Source organism: Podarcis muralis, chromosome 14, assembly GCF_964188315.1.
Source record: "Podarcis muralis chromosome 14, rPodMur119.hap1.1, whole genome shotgun sequence".
NCBI lineage: Eukaryota > Metazoa > Chordata > Lepidosauria > Squamata > Lacertidae > Podarcis > Podarcis muralis.
Window position 1 is genome coordinate 32,695,229 of NC_135668.1, and position 27,710 is coordinate 32,722,938.

The 27,710-nt window shown below is 47.6% G+C and overlaps 1 protein-coding gene across 1 annotated transcript; it reads right to left on the bottom strand.

The window, feature by feature from the left end:
* Window positions 1-22: 22 nt before the first annotated feature.
* On the bottom strand, window positions 23-26,590 carry TBL3 (transducin beta like 3). The gene is made up of 22 exons (XM_028706043.2): window positions 26,439-26,590; window positions 25,796-25,847; window positions 25,596-25,691; window positions 25,072-25,119; window positions 24,424-24,565; window positions 24,155-24,239; window positions 22,457-22,627; window positions 19,431-19,506; window positions 18,195-18,291; window positions 17,018-17,226; window positions 16,587-16,728; window positions 16,334-16,392; window positions 15,204-15,307; window positions 11,567-12,266; window positions 10,232-10,462; window positions 8,640-8,710; window positions 7,685-7,841; window positions 3,513-3,571; window positions 2,631-2,734; window positions 1,544-1,615; window positions 949-1,107; window positions 23-370 (listed from the first exon to the last, which is right to left on the bottom strand). The coding sequence occupies exons 1-22, from the start codon at window positions 26,474-26,476 to the stop codon at window positions 255-257; spliced, it is 2,988 nt and encodes a 995-aa protein (XP_028561876.2). The 5' UTR covers window positions 26,477-26,590; the 3' UTR covers window positions 23-254.
* Between the last annotated feature and the right edge of the window lie 1,120 nt (window positions 26,591-27,710).

A 27,710-nucleotide genomic window follows, 5' to 3' on the forward strand; every position in this document is an offset into this window, starting at 1 on the left:
TTATTTCATTCTGAAAACTCAGTATGCTAAATAAATTTATTTCATTTTTAAAGGGGATGGAAAAGGGATATATGTAGGAAGACACTCTCGGGAGATTTATGCCTTTACAAAATGAAAAACATACATTTGTGTGTGTGTGTGGGGGGGGGGGGTGTTTACAAACCAATTCAACATATTCCACCGGTGAGAGCAGTGCCAACTTGGCAGGAGTGTCCAGCTCTTCTGCCCCGCATGCCGCTGGCACCCAAAGCTCATCACGTGTCCATCTCCTCATCCCACTTGGCGGCGTCAGGCAGCTTCATGTTTTGCCACATGAAATCGAGGAACATGGAGGCCTGCAGTAACCGGCCCAGCCTCTGGAAGTGCCGTTCTGCAGAAAGAGAGAGGCAGGAGGGAGGAATGAAAGTTGCTTGTTCCTGCCGCATCAGCAGCTGCTCCCTTCCACGTTCATGGCATTCAAACTGCGTTCTGAGCTCATCAAGGGATCTGCCATAAGATCAGTAACTGGGGACCAGAGAAGGGCCTTGGCTCAGTGGCACAACATTTGTGTTGTATGCAGAAGGTCCCAGGTCTAATCCTTTGCAATCCCACCTGGAAGCCCTGCTGCACCTACTCAACAATCTCTGTTTTAGGATCAGTCATGGTGTAGTAGAGTGCTTGGAATATTGGATTAGAACTGCAGGGACCCAGGGAAAAATCCCTAGATCAGACGTTTAGCTCACTGGGTGACCTTGGGCCAGTCTCTCTCTCTCTCTCTCTGTCTCTCTCTTTCTCTCTCTCAGGATAACCTACTTCACAGGGTTGTTGTGAGGATAAAATTGCATTGGGGGAGAGGGAACAATGTACAGCTCCCTGGAGGAAAGGCAGGATATGAACCCGTAACTGAAGATACAAACACGGGATGAAGCCTGGGGTGGGAAGGGGAGAAGTATTCAAAAGGTCACTTGCCTGTGTATGGTAGGAGAGACTCCACAGCTGCTTTGATCCCTTCATATTGCAAGAGGCTCTCTGGCGTCTCATGCTTGAGGAGGGTTTCCACCACTGCCTGAGCCTCGAGGTAGTTCCGCGAGTTTGTGTTCCACGTGATGGAAAACTTCAGCACAGCCTCTGGAAGAAGGGGTTTGGGGAAGACACGTCAGGAAGGAGTGCAAGTTGCAGGCAGCGTGGCCACCTTGAACCAACACACCTCTCTTGCGAAGCGTGGCCAGGTCTGGGCACACATCTGACCTGCGCCTTTCTTCAAGGCAGGGAAGCAGATCCAACACCCCTCCCCACCTAGTATAAAAGCAGCCTGCAGTGTTGCTGGGAGGTTTTGAATCAGAAAAATGCCAGGAGGGCACAGGGTCAAGCAACCTCTCCTCTCACCCGTCTTTCTTCTTGAACTTGCAACTTTCCCATGGCTGTTGTTCAAAAGGACAAAAAAAGACTTTGCGAAAGGGCACCTGCTGGGTAATTGTTAAGTTCAGTACACACACACACACACACACACACACACACACACACACACACCTTTAGAGGTAGTCCCTGCAGCATACCAACTAACCTTTCTGGTCTTTCCGAAGCTTCAGGAGGTTCTTTTCCAAGTCTTCTTTTCCATTAGTCTCCTTAAGAATAGCTAAGAAGAACAACGAACAGTCAATCACTAATAAATCCCAGTTGTTGTTTTGTGTGTGTGTGTGTGTGTGTGTGTAGAAGAGGGGTTAAGGAGTGGTTTCACAATCAGTCCCACTTTCCCAGGAAACTCTAGGAAATGTAGCTCTGGGAGTGGAATGAGGATAGGCCAATGTGGCTTGGTTGCCCGAGTGTCAGCACAGGACCTGGGAGAGACCAAGGTTCAAATCTCCCATTTGGCCATGAAGCTCACTGGGTGACCTTGGGCCAGTCAATGCCGCTAAGCCTAGCCTACCTCGCAGGATTGTTGTGGGGATTAAAGGAGGAGAAAGATGTGTCTGCCACCTTGAGCTTTTTGGTAGGAAAGGCGGAAAATAAATGTAATAATACAACAACTCTCAGCACTCTTAACAAAACTGCAGTTCCCAGGATTCTTTGGGGAAAGAAGCCACGACTGTTTAAAGAGGTATGACATTGCTTTAAATGTATAGGGGAGACGGGGCCTTGGAAGTAAGCCCCATGGAACGCTCTGTGAACAGAATCATGTTGCAAGGCTGAGTGAAAGCAACAGGTAAAGGTAAAGGGATCCCTGACCATTAGGTCCAGTGGCGAACGACTCTGGGGTTGTGGCGCTCATCTCACTTTATTGGCCGAGGGAGCCGGCGTACAGCTTCCGGGTCATGTGGCCAGCATGACGAAGCCGCTTCTGGCGAACCAGAGCAGCACACGGAAACGCCGTTTACCTTCCCACCAGAGCGGTACCTATTTATCTACTTGCACTTTGATGTGCTTTCGAACTGCTAGGTTGGCAGGAGCAGGGACTGAGCAACGGGAGCTCACCCCGTCACGGGGATTCGAACCGCCAACCTTCTGATCGGCAAGTCCTAGGCTCTGTGGTTTAACCCACAGCACCACTGTGTCCCTGAAAGCAACAGAGTGGGGCTCAACAGGTTTCTTCAGGGCTCAGCCAAGACTCAAGGAAAATCTCCCTTAATGTTCTTTGTTATCAAGAGCCTTACCCTTGATCACCGACAACACCGTGTGTGGCCGGTCCAAGGAGATTGCCAAGCCCAGTGCTTTCAGGTACTTCTTCTTATGCAGCAAGTTAGACAGCTTCTGCTCTCTGAAAACACAAAGCAAGAATGAGAGGGTGCTGGATCACAGCTGGAATTTGAAAAGAGCATGTTTCTAGCTGCTGTGACGGCAGAGAAAAGCTAAAATGGCAAATGCTGTATTTGATGAAGACAGACCAGGAGGTGAAGGCCGTGAAGGCCTCATGAGGGATCCCTTCCATTCCCAGGCATGCCTCTTTCTTTTGCTCCCTGGGCCACCTGGATGGACCTTACCCTGCTACTACCCTGTTTTGCAATCTGGATGGAGCCTGGAACACAACGCAGGTGGAAATCTCATTCTTCGGCAGCCCTCTGTGCAAGCAGCTGACCTCCTACTGTAAAGCCCTCATGGGAAGGATGGCCAGGGCCACCTTGGGTCCCATCTAGTATCTGGCATGCTGCTAGCACCTGTGGCACCCCCAGGGTACCTTGCAAGGGGCTGTCTCCAGGTGGTCACTGAGGTCAGTCTCTCAACTAGCCCAGACTTCCCACTTTCAAATACTTGATGCTACCACTTATAGAGACAAGTGAGATTCTCCAGGAGTGTCTCGCCCAGCAATAGCATCCCACTATCAGCATTGATGCTGGGAAGGACGAGGCAGCTAGGGCTGATGGGAGTTGTAGTCCAAAACATTTGGAGGGCAGCAGAAAAGGCTGCTGTAACCACTCGCAACTTCAACTCTTGTATTTATATGTGTGCACTTTTAGGGGACAGGTGGCAATCTTTGGGGAGCCTCCCCCCAGAATCAATCCCCAGCCCAACTGCCGAAGTTGCCCCAAGATACTCACTTCAGAATCTGCTCTTCCTGCTTCACTTGTTCCTCTTCAAGCTCAGTTTGAGTGACATCCTATTAACATACAGAAACACAAAAAAAGGGAAGGAACAGAAGAAGAAGAAAAAATGGCAAAATGGAATGGCTGATGCCTCGGAAAATGCAACTTCTGAAACTGCTGTGGGATTCCCCCTCAGTTTTAGAACTGAAAGAGCCACCCACACAGTCATGTTTTCAGGTGTTACCCTCGTCTCACCAGGCAATGGAAAAATATGCTGTCAAATTGACTCAGGAAAATTAAACATACATACTCAAGTCCTTTACAGAATTTGCATAGTGTTTTTTTAGAGAGAGAGATTTTAGATTTTAAATGTAGAACCTGGCTATTACCAAAAAGATAACCCACAAAATTTGTGTGATGAAAGACACAGAACCAGTAGAACAATTTTATGCAATCTGGTGGGACTTTATATTTTACATTTCAAACAATGACCTGTACAACTCCTTACCTCCACCTAAGCAAGAAATATGACTCTCCTAATTTATGTGTTAGTTTAATATTTGTACGTACAGCTGTATTTACCACCATTGTATAAGCATCTCCTTTAATGACTTTTTGTGCTCTTGTGGTGAAAAATAAAACAATTTAAAAAGAAAATGTAATTATTGCTTTTTACCAAAATAGGGCGATATCCAGTTAAGTTATACCCAGGGCAGACCCACTGAAAGCAATGGACAAGTCCCTTAAATCCACTGATTTTTCAAGGGATCTACTCAGAGTACAATTAATGTTGACTATCACTGGCAATGGGGAACTAGAAAGATGAATTATCTCTAATCTCTTTGGGGGGGGGGATGATGTCAGTCCGTGGGAGAACTGACTATGACATTGCTCCCTCCACCCTGGGGAGCCCTCTTCCCCCTCCATCTGCTGCAGTGGGGGATTAAGTGTCAAGAACTCTCAAGTGTGGGCACATCAGTCCCCACTAAGAAGAGGAAGCTTGCTGCTGGACCCAGGCACCAGCCTTAAGGAGAAATCTTAGGCTAGAGGAACAAAACTCCTAGAGGAGAATGTTGCAATATGTCAGCAAACTTCAGGCTGTACATGGTTTTATTTAGGCCCGATTAAATTTTTATTGATGTTACCGTGCATCCATTTCATACGGATTTGTAGTTCCCTTTGTTAAACTCTTGTTTAGTCGGATGACTAGGTTCAAAGAAACGAATCTGAATCACGCTGTTTGCGAAAAGCAAAATGAAACAAAGTTGTTTGATCATGCAGGTTGCTTAAGGGATGCAAGTTTTCACCAGGCAAACAGAATTTGCCTGCTCCCAGAAGGCTTCCTCCACCTGCTACACCAGAAGGTGAAAATGTCCATTACACAACCTTTCGCACTTAACAGACAGCAGTGCCCACTATCACAGCTGGCATTTGCATTTGTACCAGAGCCCTAAGCGACAGCTTTTAGCGCAAAACTGTTCTGTTAAAAGGCAAGGGTGGGGAAACCCCTGCCTGGTGGGTCAAATTTGACCTGGGGCGAGTTCCAGTCTGGCCTGTTCTGTCATCCTTCACAAGTCATGGTCACCAGCTCCCTTATGCCACCAGGTGCAGGGCAGGTACAGCCACAACTACACTCGAACAATTGGGAGGATAAAGGGAGCTCCTGATTGTTCCGTTGCTGAGACAAGGTGCGGATGGGTTTCATTAAAACCACGACTAAAAAGGAAGGGAAAAGCTCTGTTTTAGCAGCTGCTTCAATGCAAAATTTGGCAGGTAGGTCATGCCACCCACCCGTCGAAGCTGGCCTGCAGAGGCAGGGACGGTTGAATATCTGCTAAAAAGCTTCCCTAACTCTGTGTTAAAGGCATCAGGGCAGAAATCGGCAAAGATTTCTCTTACTCCAACCTGTTTTGGACTATAACTTTCACCAGCCCCGGCCACATAGGAAACGCAAGCTGATATTTTTTTGAAGGCAATGACACCCAAACAAGCATGGAGCTTGAATCAATTGTGCCTTGAAACTTACAAATCCATCTGTTAGGTACCCAAGTGTGAAACCGTTGGTCAGTTTTCAACGGCTGGCGAAAACTAAGTCACGACAGCTTTGTTGAACACAAAAGAGGATCTGTGTGGGTGGTTCCATCTAAAGAAAGCACGGCTTGAAACATCAGTGCTACCCAAACACAGTTGATTGATATACCTGTCTTTACCAGCACTGGTGTGCTGTAGGGAGGTGGGGAGCTTAAAGAAACTTTGAAAGTTCCTTTTGAGAAAACAAACGAGAGTTATGCTCCTCTTGAAAGGAGTCTCATTCTGAAAAGACGATTGTGGGCTTATTGGATTGCCAAGACCATCATTTGGGATTGAGGTTTGCAACCAGTTTTACTGGTTAGGCTTCCTCTGAAAAATAAGGTACATAGATTGTGGGAACTCCTGGACCCAGTAAGGTTTCTTTTAAAAAAAAGATGCTTCTTTTATTACGCTTCTTCCATTGCTTTGTGTTTTAAGAAGACAAGCACATAAGAAAAGCCTGCTAGATCTGGCCAATGGTCATCTACTCAGCATCCTGTTCTCAAAGTGGCTGCCCAGGTACCCCAATAGGAAACCTGAGAGCAGAAACTGAGCCCAAGAGCCCTCTCCCCTCCTGCAGTTTCCAGAAACTGGCATTCAGAAGCATTACTGCTTCCAACCATGGTGGCAGAGCACAGCCATTGTGGATAGTAGTCACATGACAGCCTTATCTACCGTGAATTTGTCCAGTTCTCTCTCTTTTAAGCCTGCCCTAAAATGAAGTCAGAAATGTATGTTAAGTAAAATAAATGAATAGCTGCACACAGTTATAGTATGATAATGGTTTCTGAAGGATAACTGGAATACACATATTTACAAGAACAAGAACCAATATCAGCATCACTGGACACCTTACCTTGAAAGAAAGGAAGGAAGGAAGGAAGGAAGGAAGGAAGGAAGGAAGGAAGTTTTAAGAAATCATGAAAGCAGGAAGCTAAAGGACAGAACCTCTCCCTGGTAAGGCAGGCAAAGGAACTGAAGTGGAGAAAGAGGAATAAGTTTAAGTTTTTTAGGTCACATGATCTATCCCTGGCAGTGGGCGCATTAACACATGGCTGCCTTGGAGGCCTGAATCTTAGCTTAAACTTAGAAGCACGACTAAGGCAACGTCCGCACTACACATTTGAAGCACTATGGTACCACCTTAAACAGTCATTGTTTTTCTCAAAGGATCCTGGGAGCTGTAGTCTGTTAAGGGTGCTGAGACCCCATTCCCTTCAAGGACCTACAATTCCCAGAGTTCCCTGAGAAAAGGGATGGGTGGTTAAAGACCCTTCTCTGCCCAAAGCCCTGGACAGCTGTTTCCCATCAGTGCAGGCAACACTGGGTTGGTTGTATCGACGATCAGACTGTGTATAAGGTGTATAACTCTTCCCTGACATAAGGCAGATTCCTATGCTCACATTAACCTGGACATTTTCACCACTCCTAAATTATTTAGTGAGATCCTCAAGGAGCGTGTAGGATAATAATTCTGAATCATCTTGCCACCACACAATGACAGATGCCCATAGCTACTCTAATCAAATGGCACTCAAAATGCATATGAAATGGCACAAACCAGGGTGGCTGGTATCCACTGAGACTGATGGAGCAGAAGGCACAGGGACCAATATTAAGTGCTGCCAGAGGCAATGACAGACAAAGCCAACTAATACTAGTTGTGTCCTCCTCCTCCTTCTTACTGACTTCAGCAAGGGCAACACTGAGACTAAGGAGGGAGAGGCTGGCAGCCAGGGCCACTTGCTGGAATGGCTGTAAGAAGGCAGGCAGCTGGAAGCTGGCTGAGGACAGACTGAGGTTGGTGGAGAAGCAACCTATTTGCCATCACGGACCAGCTTCCGCTGGCATGAACTCATAAGCTGATGGACTTGGTTCACTGAAGAAACGGACAAGCAGTATTGACTGACTCTGTTCAAAAATGGCACCCGTTTATTACAGATCGGAATCAATGCCAGGCCACAGGAAAGGTGGATCGTTCTGCGTTTCCACGAAGGGCACTAGCGAATTTTGATCAAGACGACGAGGTAGAGGGTGAAGAAGAAGAAAAAGAACATAAAGCAAATAAGCCAGATTATAATGGTGGTCTTTAGGTCAGGCATTTGTGTCGGTTGTACCTTCCACAGCAAGACCCTGGAATCGGCGGAGCCGGTCACCAGTGCGTTGTCTCTCCTATTGGCGTGTAGGCCCAACACCTTATCATCGTGAGCGTCGAAGGTCTTCACACAAACGTTGTTGTTGATCGTCCAAAGTTTCATAAGGCCATCTGCTCCACTTTGGGGGAAGGAGAAGAGGCAAGGAGAGACTAATCTTAGATGTCATTTATTGGGGTCCACCAGGAAGAAGGGCAGGATATAAACTCAATAAACAAAACAAATTATTGTGCTTAGAGATTTATATTAAATACTAGGGGCTGTGCCCCTGCTTGCTCTGCTCTGCCATTGCCTCCACAATCCAGAGTTGTGATGAGGCATTACAAATCCTTCAACGAGGACTATGCGATGACACCCTTACAATTTTATTATATAGAGCTATATACGGGGGGACGCGGGTGGCGCTGTGGGTAAAAGCCTCAGCGCCTAGGGCTTGCCGATCGAAAGGTCGGCGGTTCGAATCCCCGCGGCGGGGTGCGCTCCCGTTGTTCGGTCCCAGCGCCTGCCAACCTAGCAGTTCGAAAGCACTCCCGGGTGCAAGTAGATAAATAGGGACCGCTTACTTGCGGGAAGGTAAACGGTGTTTCCGTGTGCGGCTCTGGCTCGCCAGATGCAGCTTCGTCACGCTGGCCACGTGACCCGGAAGTGTCTCCGGACAGCGCTGGCCCCTGGCCTCTTGAGTGAGATGGGCGCACAACCCTAGAGTCTGTCAAGACTGGCCCGTACGGGCAGGGGTACCTTTACCTTTACCTTATATACGGTATATATGTTAATACGAGGCACTGCTGGGGAACAAGCAGGGCAATTGGGGGCTCCGCCTACCTCTAGTAACAGGTAACCATTTTGTTTTCTTCAGAGGGTGACCGCCTAGCCCATCAACCTGAGCAAAATGCCACCACCCTTTCCACAGAAGACATACCTGCTCAGCACCTGTCCCCCTCCACTCACGAAAATGATCTTCAGCACAGGGGCTTCGTGACCTTCAAAAGTCTGGAGAGGGAAGGAAGAGGGAGAAGCAAGCATGAGCAGGTAGAAATAATGTTATGACAGCAATGAAGTTGCTCCTGCTGTTATTTATACATATATTTGTTAAATTTATATGCCTTCCTTCCTAGGGTGGCAACCATGTCAATACCAAAACAATACAATTAAAACTTCTAAAAACAGTTTTAAAAACTCCTAAATACAATCACCTATTCTCAAAACTAATCATTTCAGGGATGCCAGAGACATGTCTTTCAGCCATTAAATGCCTGGGGGGGGGGGGGGAGGAATGTTTTTAAATTTCTCCAAAACGATAATGAGGGAGACTGACGCACTTCACCAGGGAAGGCATTCCACAAATGGGGACCCACCACCCAGAAGGCTCTGTCATGAGTTACTGCCAACCAGACAGCCCCCAGATTACATATCCATTTAAATGTCTACATATTTGAGTCGGAAAACGTTTGTCCACTGAATAGCTTGATAAGATGCTACGTAATCATTCCTGAACAGGAGGGGGAAGTGCATGGGATAAAAAATCTACCCAGTTTATTCCGAATCCTGAACAACCTCAGTTTTCATCAAGAATGGAGCCTGCTATTCCAGTCACTGGGAGTCTAGCTACTGACTTGACCAGAATGGAGACTGCTCCTAAAGAAAGCTGTTCATTAAAACAAAAGAGGGGGCTGAATGGGGTTTCTGGTGGTCAACACATTTTATTTGTTTTATTTTTTATTGATACAAACATTTCAGTACTCCTAAATCAAGGAGGAAAAACTTGCTTAAGATCAGTGTAACACCAAAGCTAGAAACGTAAAAAGGCAAGGATCAGAAGAGAAGCAAACACAGAACTGGGCCATATGGCAGGAACTGCTGTGTAAAACTAAACACAGAAGACATGTGCTTAGCATGCAAAGCAACATGCAGGGAACTCCACAACATAGGTGCCGCTATGCCAAATGCCCCAGTCCTTGTGGCTGCCAAATGGAGGTCCTATGGGACAGTTTGCAATGCTTCTCCAGCAGATCTCAAAGAACAGGAAGGTACTGCATGCAGAAAGGCTGACCCCAAGTCATTTAGGGCTTTATACACTACCAGGAACACCTTCAATTTGGCATACCGGCAGCCAGTGCACAATTGCCTTATTTTCTGAACAGAGGCAACACCTCTTCTCACAGTGGCCAACCAGATGCCCCAGTGGAAAACCCTGAAGCACAACCCAAGCACAACAGCCCACTCCCTGCCTGAAGTTTCCAGCGACTAATATTCAGAAGCATCACTGCCTCCAACAGTGGAGGTAGAACATAGCCATTGTGACTCGTAGCTACTGATAGCACTATCCTCCCATGAAAATTAATGGCCCTATTTATCCTCCTTTTGCCATTCCTTAAACCTCTTACACGCCAGATGCGGTTAGCCGTATATTATTTCTAACCGTTTAATCTAAATTACAGGAAGTTCAAGGCTCCTAAACTTCTAGCCAATGAAAAATAATGACTAGGTGTTAAAGATGGCCCCATAGGGTACCTTTAGACAGCTGAAATCCTGCAGACTCCAGAGTTTCACAGTGCCGTCCGCAGACGAGGTGGCTAGGATCCGATCCACCGGTGAGAACTGCACACACCAGACGCCTCGTTTGTGTCCGACAAAGGTTCCCAATTGCTCGCAATTGTCGGAGGTCCACAGCTTGGCCGTCTTGTCCTGGGATGCTGTAGCAATCAGCTTGTCATTCGGAGAAACCGCCACGCTATTTACATCCTTAACAAAAAAACAGAGAGAGGTCTTCTGATGCTGCATTCTCTTGCAAGCTGAGGAATTGCAAGTTATTCAGAATTCCAGACTTCTTTATAGCCAGGAGCACCAACAAGACATATTACTGGTTTTTACATGTTAAAACTGCTCCGCAACACATCACAGCACTATCTGTATGGCAGCCTGAATCTGACCCGATGCAGGCGCGATGTCGCTAAACTCATACTTGTGAGTTTGCCATGGGACCTGTGCGCTTCCTCCCCACCCCCTCTTGTACATGAATTTGAGCTAACCATAGCTAGCACTATGGCAATTCCAATGTTAATAATAACCATGGTTTGCAAACCCAGCCCCTACTGTGTTGGTGATGTTTTCCCAGTAGCACAATAGGTCAGTGCATCTGGCTATTAACCAGAAGGTTGGTGGTTTAAGCCCACCCAGGGATGACTGTGGGGAGGATTCCTGCACTGTAGGGGGTTGGACTAGATGACCCTCAGGGTCCCTTCCAACTCTACAATTCTATTATTAACACTTATTTAAAGGTGGTCTGTCCCCCTGCTACAAGCACAGAAGGTTCATAAACCTCCCCGCTCACCCAAAATGAAGCTAACCATGGTTGGAGTCAACATGAGCATGATGGTAAGTGCCAGAAAAGGGATAGGGAAAATTCATGGACAAGAGGAATGGAGTGAGAAACTGGCATGCTCCTGATCTCCCACCCATGGCCCAAAGGTGGGGAATTTATTAAATTTTCTCCAGGCCGGAGTGGCTGCATTCTCCACCTTGCAAGAAATATTCTTCAGACAAGACGACAACTGGGGGAAATCTCAAGAAGTGGACTAACCCCACTTTTTTGTGTTTGCGTAAAACCCAGCCCAACATATTTTTAGATGTTCTAAATAGATTTTTGTTTTGTTTTTAGTTGTGTATTGCTGTTTTCTGTCTTGGGCTCCATTAGGAGGAAGAGCAGAACAACAACAACAGAAGTTCACCTCACATTTTTAAACAACTGGTATTATCTATTAGATAAGCATTTCCAGAGCTGTGGAGGGAGGAGGTCATCTCACTCTCCAAGCTCCAAAGGACCGCTAAACTCCGCCACTGCCTGACCTTGTGGTGGGGTGTCGTCGTCACTGTGGCTTCAAGAGCTACGGGTTCTTCAGGAGTCGTGGGAGATTCAGCAATTTTGACATTTTTGGCACTTTTTGAGCTGGCGCTTTTAAAGAGAGAAGTTTTGGCATCAGGTGTGGTAGAGGTTTTGGTGGCAGTTGTAGCAGTTGTGGCGGCAGTTGTAGCAGTTGTGGAGGCAGTTGTGGCAGCAGTTGTGGTTGCAGTTGTACCAGTTGTGGCGGCAGCTGTGGTTGCAGTTGTGGCTGCAGTTGTAGCAGCAGTTGTGGCAGCAGCTGTGGTTGCAGTTGTGGCAGCAGTTGTGGTTGCAGCTGTAGCAGCAGTTGTGGTTGCAGCTGTAGCAGCAGTTGTGGTTGCAGCTGTAGCAGCAGTTGTGGTTGCAGCTGTAGCAGCAGTTGTGGTGGCAGGGGCAGCAGGAGGGGGAGCAGGATTTGTGACTGGAGGGGCCGCGGGAGGGGGAGCAGGATTTGTGACTCGAGGGGCCACAGGAGGGGGAGCAGGCTTTGGGACTGGAGGGGCAGCGGGAGGGGGAGCAGGCTTTGTGACTGGAGGGGCAGCGGGTTGGGGGTCAGGATTTGTGGTGGGAGCGGCTGTAGGTTCCCTGGCAGTGATGTACTCGGGGATACTCCACACTTTCATCGTATTGTCTTTGCTGGCTGTGACCACAAAGTTCTCTTTCATCCTGGAAAGAAGCGGAGGGGAAGGGGGGGGGGAGTGGAGAGTGAATGAGATTAAAAGGAAGGAAGGTCAGAAGCAACAGAGCCACCACTAATTGCTGCACCTGTGCAGAGAACAAACCTGCCTTGAGCCCCTCAACATAAACTCATTGTAAACTCAGACATAATTCATATGACAGCTGTTTAGCCTAAACAGCGCTACTGAAAAACAGGAGAGAAGGGCACCAGCTTCCTTAGGGGAAACCCAGGATTTGCAGACATGGGGGGGGGACCCTAAAAGGGAAGCCAGGAAGAAACATAAGGAGCTGCCCTATACTAAGCCAGACCATAGGTACACCCAGCTTAGTACTGTCCACACTGACTGGCAGCAGCTCTATACAGCCAGGAGCTATTCCTGCCCCCCTTGAAGTCTGGTAGTGCATTTCCTTATATAGAGACAGATCCTTGGTCCATCTAGCTCATTACTACCTGCACTGACTGGCAGCAGCTTTTCAAGGTTCTCTCCCTGCCCTACCTGGAGACGCCATTAGGAGCCTGGGACCTTCTGCATGCAAAGCTGATGCCCACAACTGAGATATGCTCTACCACAAAAAAATAGACATCAATGTAGCGTTGGAAGGGACCACCGAGGTCATCCAGTACAACTCCCTGCAATGCAGGAAACCTTTTCTGCAACATAGGACTCAAACACACAACCCTGAGATTAAGAGTCTAATGCTCTACCGACTGAGCTATCTCATACAGATCACGGACTGTTGAGTGGGATGGAGGACAAACACACAAAAAAAGAGAAGGGAAAATCTCTTGTTTCTTTAAGAACCATGTATTCAAATATTTCTGTTCATTTAATTTGGGAGCTGATCCTGCTAGCCGTAGTGTAGCCACAACTACTGCTCTTCGAATGAAATGATTAAAAAGAGGGGGGAAAGCAACAGATTTTGGACATCAAAGGGGAACCTCAGCAACAAAATAATTTCTGAGGCTTTCCAGCACCGCTCGTTATCTCTGACCCGACAACCAGTTCAAAGCTGCGTCAACGCGAAATTAAGGAATCTGCTCCTCTTGATCTCTGCTCTTTCATCTGCCTTGAGAAATGGCAGGGTGCAAACTGATGCTTCAGACAGGGAGATCTAAGGTGAAGTGCTTCTGCACACAGACAGGTCTGCAGACCATTGCTGCCCCCTCCTCCCTATTTGCAGTTCTGGAGTGCGGGGTGGGGATGCCTTTTGGAATGCCTAAGGCCCACCCAAAGCAAAGGCTGGGATGGAGAACGCTTGCAGCACTGGGCCTGCATTGATCACCCTCTCTTGGGATTCAGAGGCATGCAGTGGAATCAGTAACACCTGCAGGCAGCCACCTGCGCTGCTCAGCTCACCTGTATCACCCCATTGTTTGAGCTGCTGGGAAGGTGAACCCTGGGTGCTGCAAAGTGCATCAAAGAGGAGAATGAAAAAGAGGAAGGAAAGCGAGAGGGAAAAAGGAAGCGAAGAGAGACCAGAAGAGGTGGGGATGGTGGTGCAGGAAAAACAGCACGTTTAAGGACTTGGCCGAAGAATGTTACGCTCTTGTTTGGGATACAAGTCACCTAGGACATCACTTCAGCAGAGGGACATACAAAGAGGGGTGGTGAGGGAAGGGAACAGCCAGATAAGTCAACTAAACACTTCCAATCAATAGGATGGCGGGTGTCACATAAGAGCACTTTTGATAGCCTTTTCCAAGCAGCTGTCTAATCCTCTTTTAAAGTCGCAATGGTCACACCCACTTCATATATTTAAAGCACACTGCTTCCTGCCCCCCGCCGCCAAGTATCCTGGGAACTATAATTTATCTCTCAATGAAGCTGCACTTTCCAGAAACCTTATTTATAAAAAATACTTATGTACGCTATTTATGTAAGATAAAGGTAAAGGGACCCCTGACGATTAGGTCCAGTCGTGACCAACTCTGGGATTGCGGCGCTCATCTTGCTTTATTGGCCGAGGGAGCCAGTATACAGCTTCCAGGTCATGTGGCCAGCATGACTAAGCCTCTTCTGGCGAACCAAAGCAGTGCACGGAAACACTGTTTACCTTCCCGCCAGAGCGGTACCTATTTATCTACTTGCACTTTGACGTGCTTTCGAACTGCTAGGTGGGCAGGAGCAGGGACCGAGCAATGGGAGCTCACTCCGATGAGGGGATTCGAACTGCTGACCTTCTGATCGGCAAGTCATAGGCTCTGTGGTTTAACCCACAGTGCCACCTGCGTCCCGCTATTTATGTACCATGGTTTAAAGCAATTATAAATAAAACCATACCATAAAAACCATTTGAAAATGTCAAAATCAGAAATCAGCTGTTACAGAAAAGTGCATTCTTAATTGCCTGCACCAGCTTGACAGTATAGAAAAGTTTCCAGCAGGCGTTTAGAAGTTGAAATGGCACCTGTTGAATCTCTACTGGAAGCAGTCCTTGGCAAACTACAGTTCTCAGGATTCCTTAATGTGCTTTCAATGCAAGTTGTGGATGTGACACAGAGCCCCCTCACATCTCAGGGCAGCGTGAACCTTTTTCACACCTTTCTCAAACATTTCAGGGACTGGGTGTCTGCACGAAGTGTTTGGGTGCACATGATGATGGCAGAGGATGCAACTGTCTCACATTTCCAACCCTGAACGGTCGAAAGGGAGAGATGGCAAATGCTTGCATAGCAGGCAAGCTTCACGCCAGGTCTTTGGAGGCCCTGGAAACCAACACCGAAGGAGAGAAAACTCCAAACGCAGCAGCTGGAGGAGATTTTCTACTAACAGTAGAAAAGAGCCCCAACCGGCCGCTGGAGAAGAAAAAGCCACAGTCAAGGGTTGCAGACAAGAGGACTCTTAAAAACAACACATCAACAACAACACACCAAGAAACTCAAGAGAGGCTGGGGAGGAGGCAGGGAACGGATTCTGTTGTTACCTGGAGCAAGAGAGAGCACCCACTCCTTGCATATGGCCCAGGCCCTGGGCGACGCAGAAGACATTACCGTGGTCATTCATCCGCCAAATCCTGATGCTTTTATCCTGGAAGAGGAAGAGGTGGAGGATGGGTTACAGGAGGGTAGGGGAAGCTTTCTCGGCCTAGAGGCCACAATCCCTTCTGGCCTACCTGCTGGGGACCACATGCCAGTGGTGGATGGGGCCAGAGGCTTTTTGTACAGCAGGCTAGTACCTCCATGACCCCCCCCTTCTCTGTATCCTCCAACCAGGCAAACATGAGACATCATCAGAGCTCAAGGACACATTCCAGTCAGGCAAAAACACTCAGGAGAGTACAGAGCAGGGTTGGTGCCAGATGTGGCATGGAAGGGGTTGTGGCCCGGGGAGGGGGTGCTGTATGCATGGGCTGGGCCTTGCAAAAGCAAGATGTACTAATCCAGAGACACAGGAAGTTCCTTAAGAAGGAAAACAATTCCCTGCAGAAACCACAACACAAGCAACTTGCTGAAACTGCCCTGTGATGTGGAAAATCAGGAGGAAGGCCCTGCATGAGACCAGCAATTCCAGTGCTAAGGCGGGGGGTGGGGGGCAGAGGAGAGGAAAGGAGGACACGAAGTTGGGGAATGCATCCGTTCAGAGACCCTGCGGAGCTCCTTCAAAGCTGAGTCTATGCATAGCGGCCTTTAAACAATGCCCCCATTTATCCAGCGTTTAGATGGTCCACATATTTCAGATGCTTTCTGAGCTAAAACTGAGTTTTAAAGTCTGCAGCCCTGACCTTAAATGTCACGCCAGCATCAGAACAGCAGCAGGAGGATAATTAAGCTAAATGGTGATTACAGAGCAGGAAGCGCTTTGGCCAGTTTCCTTGTTACGGAAGGGTCTCTTTAGCGCTGACTTAGCCAATCCAGAAGCCCGCATCCTGTGCATCAACCGCACATGAAAAAGTTCATTTCTGTGCTTGAAGAGGGCTCTGAAGCATAAGTAACACAGAGACCCAGGCTGTTTAGGGATGAGCCTTAGGCCTGGAGCTCCCCTCCAAAAAAACCAAACCACCCACTTGAATTAATGCACACTGAATTAAAAAATGAATCCCAACTGGGAAATTACCTTTGCACAGCTGGCAAACAACCTCCCCTTTCGGAAGACATCCAAGGCAAGAACGATATCTGCAAGAAAGAAGGCCGGCTTGATGTGCTGTTGCCACACTGAACTGGCAAACAATTAACAGGCCAAGGCAGCCCTGGGACCAAACGCCCTATACTATATTTAGCAGCCGAATTTTGCATCAACCGCAGCCCCTGAGAAAGGCATCCCTGCAGCTATCCCGCACGGAAAACTGGAAGAGCTTCTTGCCACCTACCTGTGTGGCCGTGCAGGATCTGGCAGTTAGATGTCACCAGCTCAAAGACCTTCAGCTGGGGGCTGTTGGTGGCCACAACCACGTGGGAGTCTCTGGGGCCCAGGAACCTGACATCCAAAACCTCTCCATTGTTACCTGCAAACTGAAGAGCAAGCCGGATGAGTTAGTGTACCTACTTTGCATGCAGAGGGTCCCAGTTCCAGTCCCTTGCATCTCCTGGTAGGGACAGGAGCCTGAAACTCTGCCCTTACCAGTCAGCAGATTTGGAGCAGTGGGGTGGGGTTACGTTCCAGGGGTTTGAACACAAAGATCTGGAACTGCTCCAATGAAAGAGGGACCACCACTTTCCGAGGTTGACCAATAACTTATGTTACGGCAACTCTGAAATATTGTAAATCTTAAAAATCAATAATAATTAAGAAGCGGATTACCTGCTTCCTGAGCTCGAGGGTCTGTGCATCATACATGCAGATGTTGCGTTCTGAGTTCACGGTGACAATTTGGCTCTTCATGGGCACCAGGACGCAATGCATGAGGCTCTGCAGCCCGTCCTCCTGATCCACGCATGCTGCCGGGAGGCAGGGCAAGGACTGGCTGTGAACGCAGGTGGCTGACGCCGCATCCCAGACTCGGAGGATCCCTAACGCACAGTACACAACACATCAGCATCATCAGGTAACTTGCAAAGATAGACAAGGTTTGAGGCAAATGGGGACCTCTTGTAATAGGGTAGGGGAAGGTAGCCCAAGCAGCTGTGGCCAACCTGGTGCCCCTCCTTATGTTTTGAACTACAATTCCCATTAGCACCTGGGCAGCTTGGCCAGACTGTTTTAAGAAGCTGAACTGAACTGGGGTTGGTTATTTCTACTTTGTTTGTCACCTTGAATTTGTTTGGGAAAAGTAGGCGAGATTTCTAAAAAAGGGAAATCGTTACAGAAAAGAAATATTGCGTAGGCGAGGAAAGGCTTTGCAACCCACACCTTGGTTTATATCCTGAGCAGTTCTGTGAGCTCTGGCAGGGACTGCAGCGGGCTGGGAACCTTGGCTTCTGTTTGCAAAACATAGATGGGTGGGCAGGTTTCCAGACCTTATGAGAAAACCTTCCAGGATATATCGCTTTTTGCTGGAGGTCAAGTGCCCCAAAGAACTCGTTTCTCCAATCCTATGGATACCATTCCCTTGTCCCAGCAATTGGCTTTAGGCAATCTCTGTCCTCCAGCAGTCACACAGACACACACTGCACTTGGTAACAGGAGGAGGAAGGGCGGGACCTGCTCCCTTCCAACTATCTGGATGCAGAGTGGTAGAATGGCGAGAATGCTGCACGACATCCTTGGAGATCCAAGTTTAAATTCCCACTTGAAGCTCATGGGTGACCTTGGGCTGGCCCAAGTCTTTCAGCCTAATTTACCTCACAGGGTTGTTGTGAAGATAAAAATGGAGTGTGTGTGTGTTAGGAGAGCTATTCCTAATATATTGGCACACAGATTATAAGAAAAAGTCCTGCTTTTACTCTCTATTTTGTTCCTTGCTTCTCCACTGACACATTAAAAAATTGTTTACTGTTTTCTCTGATAAAAATGAATAAGAAAAAGGTCTTCTACCCACCTTTGCTGCCTGCTGTTACGAAGTGAAGGCTCTCTTTACTCACACCTAAACACGAGAAATCCCCTTGTTCTGGCAACATGACCACAGATTCAATGCTCTAAGGTGGATAAAGAAGTCAGCAGGAGTCATGAACAGGAAAAGAGTGAGAGACATCCACCCCCCCCAACCAATGCCAGACAGCTCCAGAGGCATTTATTGGGCAGAGAATTTACTCTTCACACCAGTGTGGCCAAGTGTGGCTCTGGAAAAGTTCAGCAACATGCAATGCACCTAAATGACAGATGATGGCCTATTCACACTCAATGAGACACATGGAATTAGGGTGTATCTCTAGAGCAGATTTTGCCAAACTGGTGCTTGGACTACAATTCCCAGTGGTGGGCTGACTGGGTCAGTCTAACAGCTTGCCAGAACATGGCCAAGTTTTAAGGTTGAAACAAAATTAGGAACGGTGAGGAGTTCAAAATAAAAAACAAAACCCCGGCACAGTGTGCATGTCATGGTAAACCATGGTTTAACAAGCAAAGTGATTGCTCTTCCCCTAGTGCAAGCAGGAGCAGCAAACCAGAGTCACTGGGTCCAAACTGGGGATTGTGGCTTTGCTCAAGTAAACCATGATCGGTAAGCTAAGGTTTTAACTTAGCAAATAACATCCTGCAGGATTCATCTCACCCGGGACACAGTCTGTTTGCACAACTGCCTTCTGGCAGGAGATATAGAAACATCAAGTCAAGGACAAATAGACTGAAAAACAGTTTCTATCCAAGAGCTGTGGCCTTTTTGAATGCTGTAACTCGATAGTGTGACCTGGGAGTTTGATGGGTGTTGGTGTGGGTGTGGCTGGAATGTGGTTTGTTTGGTTGTTGTTGTTGTTTTGCTTTTGTTGTTTTTAAGGGATGGCATCCAATTTCGTTGCACTTGTGCAATGTTGCACTTGTGTAATGACAATAAAGAATCTATTCTATTCTATTCTATTCTAACTTCATGGTTTGTTTGGAGTGCAGCAAATGATAATCCCCAGGTCAGATCTTACACTATGGAAGGGATTATGGTTTGTTGCTCCTGGTGGCTAGAGAGGAGGGGTGAAGTGAGAGCCACCTGTGTATTCACTGTAAACCTTGATGTGTGAATACGGCCAACTCTCTTCTCCCAACACATCACAAAAAAGAATTCGAGACCAGATCACCCCTTCCGAGTAAGCAAAGTAAGGAAGGCAGGGGCAGAAAAGAACTTCACCTCATAGACAGGGATGGTGCCCTTGGCTTCTCCCTTGTTCAGGTCCCACACAGTGCAGATTTTATCACGGCCGGAGCTGAAATCAAACACAGTGTCACTTTCAGCCCTTTGGAACTAGATAACAGGAACTGCAGCACAAGGGTTTCCATGAGACTGGTTTGAAAGGCAGGCATTGCAATGAGGCTCGGAACTGCCCATTTGCAGGTGAGGAAACTGAGGCACAGAAGATTTTATGCAACTCCTCTCAGGCTGAGACTTGCAAGCATCTGAGCCTCACACATGGCTTTCTTTGGGCAAGAGGTTTTGTATTGGCTTCCCACAGAGGTGTTCAATGGGGAGAAACTTTCATTTCACCTCACAGTTTTTCCACTGATTTCAATGGAGACCCACCCAGTCTTTTTTTTTTTTTTTTACTGTTAACTTTATGTGGTTTTCCACCCAAATAGTGGGAAATGTGCAGGTTTTGTTCTCAAGACATCATCTTTTCAAAATATCAGTTAGAGAGGACAAACAAAAACAATGAAAAACTAAATGTGCCAAATTCATGTTTGTTCACCCTTTGGTTTTTAAAAAATGGGGTTATAGTTACATTACATTTGTATTACAAACAATTGCACGCTCCTAGTTTATACACACACACAAATGAAATAAAGTTAAATGTTAAAATTACATGTCTGGGTAGCCTTGCCGAAGCAAAGACATTTTAGCAGACACCTACATAATAAAGAAGTGCTTGCTTAACCTACTTTACTTAGAATTGTAAATGGTATAATGGTTTTAATTATGTACAGTGGTACCCCGCAAGACGAATGCCTCGCAAGACGGAAAACCCGCAAGACGAAAGGGTTTTCTGTTTCGGAGGCGCTTCGCAAGACGAATTTCCCTATGGGCTTGCTTCGCAAGACGAAAGCCCATAGGGAAATCTCCGGGGACCTGTTTTAAATTGCTGGCGGTCAGGAGCAAAGACTTTCGCCCACAGCCGGCCTTCAGAAGAGGTCCTGGACCTCTTCTGAAGGCCGGCGGGGGGCAAAAGTCTTTGCTCCCCCCCGCCTGCCTTCCCGGGACAGCGGAGACTTCTCCGCTGCCCCGGGCGATCTTAAAATGCTGGCGGGCGGGAGCAAAGCGTTCGCTGCCGACCCCCAGCATTTTAAAATCACCCCGGGACAGCAGAGAAGTCCCGCCCCGCTCGGGATGGCGGCGCAGAGCTGTCTGCCGTCCCGGGACTGCAGGCAGATCTGCGCCACCATCCCGAGCGGGGCGCTAAGTCCCGCCCCGCTCTGGATGCCAGCGCAGAGCTGTCTGCCGTCCCGGGACTGCAGGCAGATCTGCGCCACCATCCCGAGCAGGGCGCTAAGTCTCGCCCCGCTCGGGATGGCGGCGCAGAGCTGTCTGCTGTCCCGGGATCAGCGCAGCTCTGCGCGGCCATCGGGAGCCGGGGGCGAAGCCCGCCCCGCTACAGATGGCCGCGCAAAGCTGCCTGCAGTCCCGGGACTGCAGGCAGATCTGCGCCACCATCCCGAGCGGGGCGCTAAGTCCCGCCCCGCTCTGGATGCCAGCGCAGAGCTGTCTGCCGTCCCGGGACTGCAGGCAGATCTGTGCCGCCATCCCGAGCGGGGCGCTAAGTCCCGCCCCGCTCTGGATGCCAGCGCAGAGCTGTCTGCCGTCCCGGGACTGCAGGCAGATCTGTGCCGCCATCCCGAGCGGGGCGCTAAGTCCCGCCCCGCTCTGGATGCCGGCGCAGAGCTGTCTGCCATCCCGGGACTGCAGGCAGATGTGTGCCGCCATCCCGAGCGGGGCGCTAAGTCCCGCCCCGCTCTGGATGCCGGCGCAGAGCTGTCTGCCGTCCCGGGACTGCCATCCCGAGCGGGGCTAAGTCCCGCCCCGCTCTGGATGGCGGTGCAGATCTGCCTGCCGTCCCGGGATCAGCGAATCGTTCGCTGCTGACCCCCAGCATTTTAAAATCTCCCTGTGTCCCGGTGAGATTTTAAAATGCTGGGGGTCGGCAGCGAAGCCCTTGTTCCCCCCCAGCCCCCCCCAGCCTTCAGAAGCCCTTGTCCCCCCCCCCAGCCTTCAGAAGAGGTCGGGGGACAGACTGTCCCCGGACCTGGTCTGAAGGCGGTTTCCCTAGGAACGCATTAATTGATTTTCAATGCATTCCTATGGGAAACCGTGCTTCGCAAGACGAAAAACTCGCAAGAAGAAAAAACTTGCGGAACGAATTAATTTCGTCTTGCGAGGCACCACTGTATTATGGTTACTGTATTAATTGTCTTTGTCTGCTGTAAACTGATATGAGTACAAATTTGTAGAAAATGTGGTATATAAACAGATTGTAACAGCAATAATAGTAATAACAATAATTATTATAACAACAACAGAAATATCATCAATGGGCAGAGAGTAGGCGTCGTTACATATATGTAGGCACTGTTAACACACTTCTCTTCTGCTGGGTATTTAAACTGTTCTGTTTTGCACCATGTATTTTCTTGGAAGGATGGCAGTGTTTGCTTTTGGGATTGCACTGAAAATTTTGCTGGCTGACACCTTTGATTCTAATTCTTGTACAGTGGTGCCTCGCAAGACGAAAAGAATCCGTTCCGCGATTCTCTTCGTCTAGCGGTTTTTTCGTCTTGCGAAGCAACCCTATTAGCGGCTAAGTGGATTAGCGCTATTAGCAGTTTAGCGGCTATTAAAGGATTAGCGCCTAAGCTGCTAAAAGGCTATTAGCGGTTTAGCGGCTTAGAAAAAGGGGGGGAAGCGGGGGGGGGAATCGCAAGACTAGCAAGTCTTGCGAAGCAAGCCCATAGGGAAAATCGTCTTGCGAAGCAACTCAGCAACGGAAAACCCTTTCGTCTAGCGGGTTTTCCGTCTTGCGAGGCATTCGTCTTGCGGGGCACCACTGTATATTTGTAGACAGCTTGTATTTTGTAAGCTGCCCTGAAGTGATTTAATGAAACTTAAACAGATTCTGATCTGCAGAACAGAAAGAAAGCACAGAGGGAGCTCCCCTTCCAGGTTCTCACCTAATGAGCGTCTCATTGTCAGGAGAGAAAGCGAGGGAGGTGACAGAGCTGTAATGGTTTTCTAGCTGAGCGACGCACTCGCTGGACTTCAGGTCCCAAACCCGGATGGTGTTGTCCATGGAAGAAGAGAAGAGCTGTAGCTTAGAAGTGTCTGGGTGGAACTCGACAAGGCTGGGGAAAGAGACAGGCAGGTTAGTGGTAGAGCATATGATGGGTGTAGGCAGGAGGCTCCCTCTGGCATATCCAGGTAGGGCTGGAGAGATAGAAAGAGACACTTCTGCCTGCACACCTGGACAGCTGCTGCTAGTAAGTGTGGACAATGCTGAGCTAGATGGACTGAAGGTCTGGCTCAATATAAGGCAGTGTCCTATGTTTCTAAAGGAAGGAGGTAAACATCTGCTTTGCATGCAAAAAGTCCCATGTTCAGTCTCCAAGCAGGTCTAGAAATGCCCCCTGCTTGAAACCCTGGAGAGTCACTGCCACTGTGTTTCCCAAACTTGGGTCTCCATCTGTTGTTGCACTAAAACTCCCATGATCCCTAGCTAGCAGGACCAATGGTCGGGGATTATGGGAATTGTAGTGCAAAAAATAGCTGGAGGCCCAAGTTTGGGAAACGCTGATGTAGACAATACTGAGCTAGATGGAGTGGTGGTTTGACTCAGTATAAAGCACCTTTCTGTGTTCCACAGCTCAGTGGCAGAACACCTGCTCAGCTTGCAGAGGGTCCAAAATTTAATCCCCAATGGCGTCTCCAAGTAAGACTGGTAAACTACAGAGCCACTACCAGTCAGCACTGCTAACCTGTGGCCCTCCAGATGTTGTTGGACTACAACTCCATTAGCTCTACCCAGCATGGCTAATGTTCAGAGATCATGGGATGTAGTCTAACATATCTGAAATACACAGGTTTCCCATCAATGAAGATGGTACTGACTGAGATGGGTCATTGGTCTAATGGACTATAAGGATTCTTTCCTATGTTCATACAGAAGCATAGATGGCGCTATAAAAAAATAAGGATAGTGCAAACTGTCTGTGTTTATTTGTTAACTTGGCTTAACAGAGGGGGAAACAACAAGGATTCAATTGCTGGGATGGAGAGTAATCTCAGTTGATGAATCCTATTATACAGTGGTACCTCGGTCTATGAACAGCCCTGTTAACGAACTGGAAGTAGGTGTTCTGGTTAGCGAACTTTACCTTGGTCTACAAATGGAAGCTGAACAGTAGAAGGGCACCGGAGGTGGGAGGCCTCATTAGGAAAAGAGCACCTCGGTTTAAGAACGGCTCTGGTTTAAGAACGGACTTCCAGAATGAATTAAGTTTGTAAACCAAGGTACCACTGTATTCTGTTGAACGACATGGGCTTTATTATGGATGTTGAAAAGGAGACTGACTATTCCGCACCAACCAAAGTTGTTCTGTTAATTAGTAACTGGGAAATGAAGCAAACGCTAATCCAACTTTCACCAACCTGGTGACTTTCAGACACTTTGGACTACAAGTCCCACCAGCCCCAGCTGCCATGGCCATACATCAGAACAACATCCATGATTCTACGAGGTTAACACAGATTTAAGGCATAACACACTTTGGTTTTTTTAAGCCTTTGCCACCCTCCTGCAGAAAGTCACAAATTGTTTGGGCTTGTTTTTTCCTATTGCAAAAGAGCACATGGAAAAAGAAAAGTTTCCTTACTGGACAACCCCCGTTGAGCCTTTCAAGTTGTGTGTGCAGTACTGCCTGGGAACATCCCAGACCTTAATAGCGCTGTCACAGCCACCTGGAAGAACAAAAGGGAGAAATGAAGCAGGCACAAAAAGACAGCCAAATAGGGAGGTCTTAGCTTCCAGGCCAGCTCTAGCTGCAGAGGAATCAGCACTGGGGTGGGGTGAGAGGCGTATTTCTTCCTTCCTCCTCAGTCCCATGGAGACTACCTATTCCCTCTGGACAGATGCAACTCGTACCTGTAGCCAACAATGTGGAGCTCGAGTCAAAGGCCATGCTGGCCATGGAGGCTGTGTGCATAGCCTTCCATGTGCGTGTGCATTTATTTTCTGGCCAGTCCCATTGCTTCAGCAGCATCGATTGGCTTCCAGTCACAAGGATCTAACATGGGGGGAAATAACAAGAGGAAATGGTGGAAACAGATTGGCTAGTAAAGAGAACCACACAGTGGTCTAAAAATCTGGGCATCACAAGCGTATTACATGGGGCACTCTATTCAGGGACTGCTAAACTGTAGCCCTCCAGATGTTGCTGGACTCCAATTCCCATCAGTCCTAGCAAGCCTGATCAGGAATGATGGTACTTGTGGCCCAACATCATCATGAGGGCCACAGGTTCTCCACCCCCCCCCCTATATATAGTGGTATAGATTCTAGGCACTTTTGCCACATAAACTGAGCCCCTTCAGAGTTGTTGCGAGGCTCCAAAATAAAGAAACTGAGTTTGCACGGCTACCATTAATTTAAAGGTGGTATGTGCAGGAGAATAAAGGTCTACACTGAAAAATGTACAGCTTAATAGGGTGCTTGATTCCATCCATCATCTCACTCTGCCCCCATGTGACCCTCTGTTCTGAATTCTTACTATGCAATTTTGTGATCACTTACTTCATCATCCTTGCTGAGAGCAAATGATGTAATTTCTTCTTCTTCATCCTTGGGAGAGTAAAAAGACAGAAAGAAAAACGTTTATCATTTAGTAGCAATAACTTTGATATACCTAGTAAGTTTGCTTGCTTTATGTTGTCTGATAATGAAAATCAGGTTATTTTGCTAATTTCTTTATTTGGAAAGCCAGCAGGAAATAAAAGCTGAATTTGTGGCTCATCTAAAAATGTGTTTGGTGTTTTTTTTTTACTCTTGTTATGGCTCAGAGCTAAACAAACAAATTTTTTACATGCCTATCTACAAGGGAAAGAATGATGCCAAGAAAGAGGAAGTGTCACCAGGCAGTGTCACCCCCTGGACTACTCAGGAGGCAGGCAGGTGGAGGGTGGTTGAGGGCAGACTGAGGTTAGTGGGGAATGCGTTTGAGAAAGCTTCAAAGGAAGCAGAGGTATGACATCCTTTGAAGATGACCAAGTTCACATATTCAGGGATCAAATTAAGGTGGTTACTGTTGTCCTTATTACCTCTTCAATACAGTTAACGACAGTTCCTGTTGCAACGTCCACCACATTCACCTTGTTATCACAAGCACAGAACATATATTCTCCATCATGGGTCATCTAGAAAACAAACAGATGACAGTGGAGGAGCCTTTTCTGCACATGATCACAGCAATGTGTGGTAAGCACAGCCAGCATGGTCAAAACCTGGGCTCTGGCATTACCTGAACCCGTCCTCCTTTGTAGAATGGCTCGATTCTCTTGGAAATGGCATAGCTGTGAAAGGACAGAAGGAAAATACCAATTCAGCAAGTTGAGAGTCGGCTTTGCTTCAGCTCAGCCATAACAATGGCTCCAAAGCACGGATGACAGAGCAGAACACTCAGGCACCACAGTAACACCAGGTCTTCTCCCAGGGTGTCTAATCCTCAAGTGATAAATGTGCAGAGAAGCTATGCAGATCCTAGTCTCACAGGGGAACTGACTGAAAGCCCCACACATTATGCCGAAATGTGTAGGGGTCACTTTTGGATACTTAGTGGAGAAGCACAGGATACCATTCAGGGTGGCATCCATTAAAATAAAAATTGAAACAGGGTTATTCAAACAGCCCCAGCTGGCAGCGACTCAGTGAGGAAATGAAAATGAAAGGCACTCTGCACATGCTCTGAGAAACCCTTCCCCTTCGATTATGACGTCAGGCACCCCAAGGATGGACTACAAAAAGCGGGAAGGAGAGTCTAGCGCGTCCAAACAACCGCCCCCTCCGCCCTTTAAGGTACTGCGTTGCCATGACGACAGCACAAGGAAACCCCACCCGAGAGGAAACAGGAAGCATTCTCCATGGCAACCGCTCCCCTTTCTTACTTGGTCTTGAAGGTTACTGAGGAGCTCCGGCTTGCCATGTTCTAACCCCAGGCTGACTTCTTTACCGGTTCGATTCCCTCGCCACTGCCCCCATGCCGACAAACGTGCTTCCGGTAAGAAACACTTACTTCCGGCGTATAATAGTGACGTAGACAAACATAGAAGTAAGAAAAGTTAAAGTAGCGGCACCAGCTCGGTGGAGACGTAACTTCCTGGTTCATTTTGAAGCTTCCTCAAGGCGGAAGTGAGTTTGCCTACAGAAAGGAGTGTCCCTGCAGCTCTCTTAAATGGCACGTGCTTTGAGGAACTCTAGACAGACTCTAGGACATGAAGGCTTCTGTTAAGATACCAACCGTATTTTTGTCCTTGATTTTATTTAGTTAGCATTTTAAGGTTTGATTAAAAATAAATAAAAAGTTTTTTCTTACATAAATACAGTACCTTTAGAACAAGGAATTGCCAAACTCCTTCCCATTCCTGAATTACAGAACCAGTCTCCCTTAAAAAAAAGCATCATGTAAGTTGGTTTGTTTTAAATGTCATTCCAAATGCTTATGTGCTTGGTCTGTAACCATGCTCAATACAGTGGTACTTCGGGTTACATACGCTTCAGGTTACAGACTCTGCTAACCCAGAAATAGTACCTCGGGTTAAGAACTTTGCTTCAGGATGAGAACAGAAATCGTGCTCCGGCGGCAGCAGGAGGCACCATTAGCTAAAGTGGTGCTTCAGGTTAAGAACAGTTTCAGGTTAAGAATGGACATCTGGAACGAATTAAGTACTTAACCCGAGGTACCACTGTAATTGCCATATACATGGTAAGTCATTCCACACTGTAGTAAATGATTGTTTAGCCTGCCCATTTCTTTAAAATTTGTTAACTTGCCCATTAATACAAGATCCCATATCTGCAAAAGCCACATTCCAACTAAGAGTCTAGCAACAGTGAGTTTTGTTACTATTAATAGGTTGGCGCGAAGTCTCTTATTTGAGCGAATTTTTTTTGCTTCCTTAGTGTAGTTAAGTGTTTGATTTTTACTATGTAAATGGCACAGGGAACTTCTACTTATTGGGTGGGATTCATTTGCATTATGGTAAAAGTTGTCTGCACTACATATTTCTGCCACATGGTAACATTTTATGCTTATCTGCATGAAGCCTTCAACTACAGGTTATATCCAATTAGCTTTTACTCAGAGTCAGACATTGAAATTAACAGATCCAAGTTAGCTATGTCCATTCATAGCAATGGGTTTACTCTAAGGAGGACCA

What these genes read in the sequence shown, in the direction of transcription:
- TBL3 (XM_028706043.2), bottom strand. Translation starts at nt 26,476, where the DNA reads ATGGCAAGCCGGAGCTCCTCAGTAACCTTCAAGACCAA. An exon ending in GGCTCAACGGGGGTTGTCCA is followed by an intron (nt 22,628 to 24,154) that starts GTAAGGAAACTT and finishes CTCTTTCCCCAG; the next exon opens with CCTTGTCGAGTTCCACCCAG. An exon ending in GTCTCTCCTACCATACACAG is followed by an intron (nt 371 to 948) that starts GCAAGTGACCTT and finishes CTCTTTCTGCAG; the next exon opens with AACGGCACTTCCAGAGGCTG.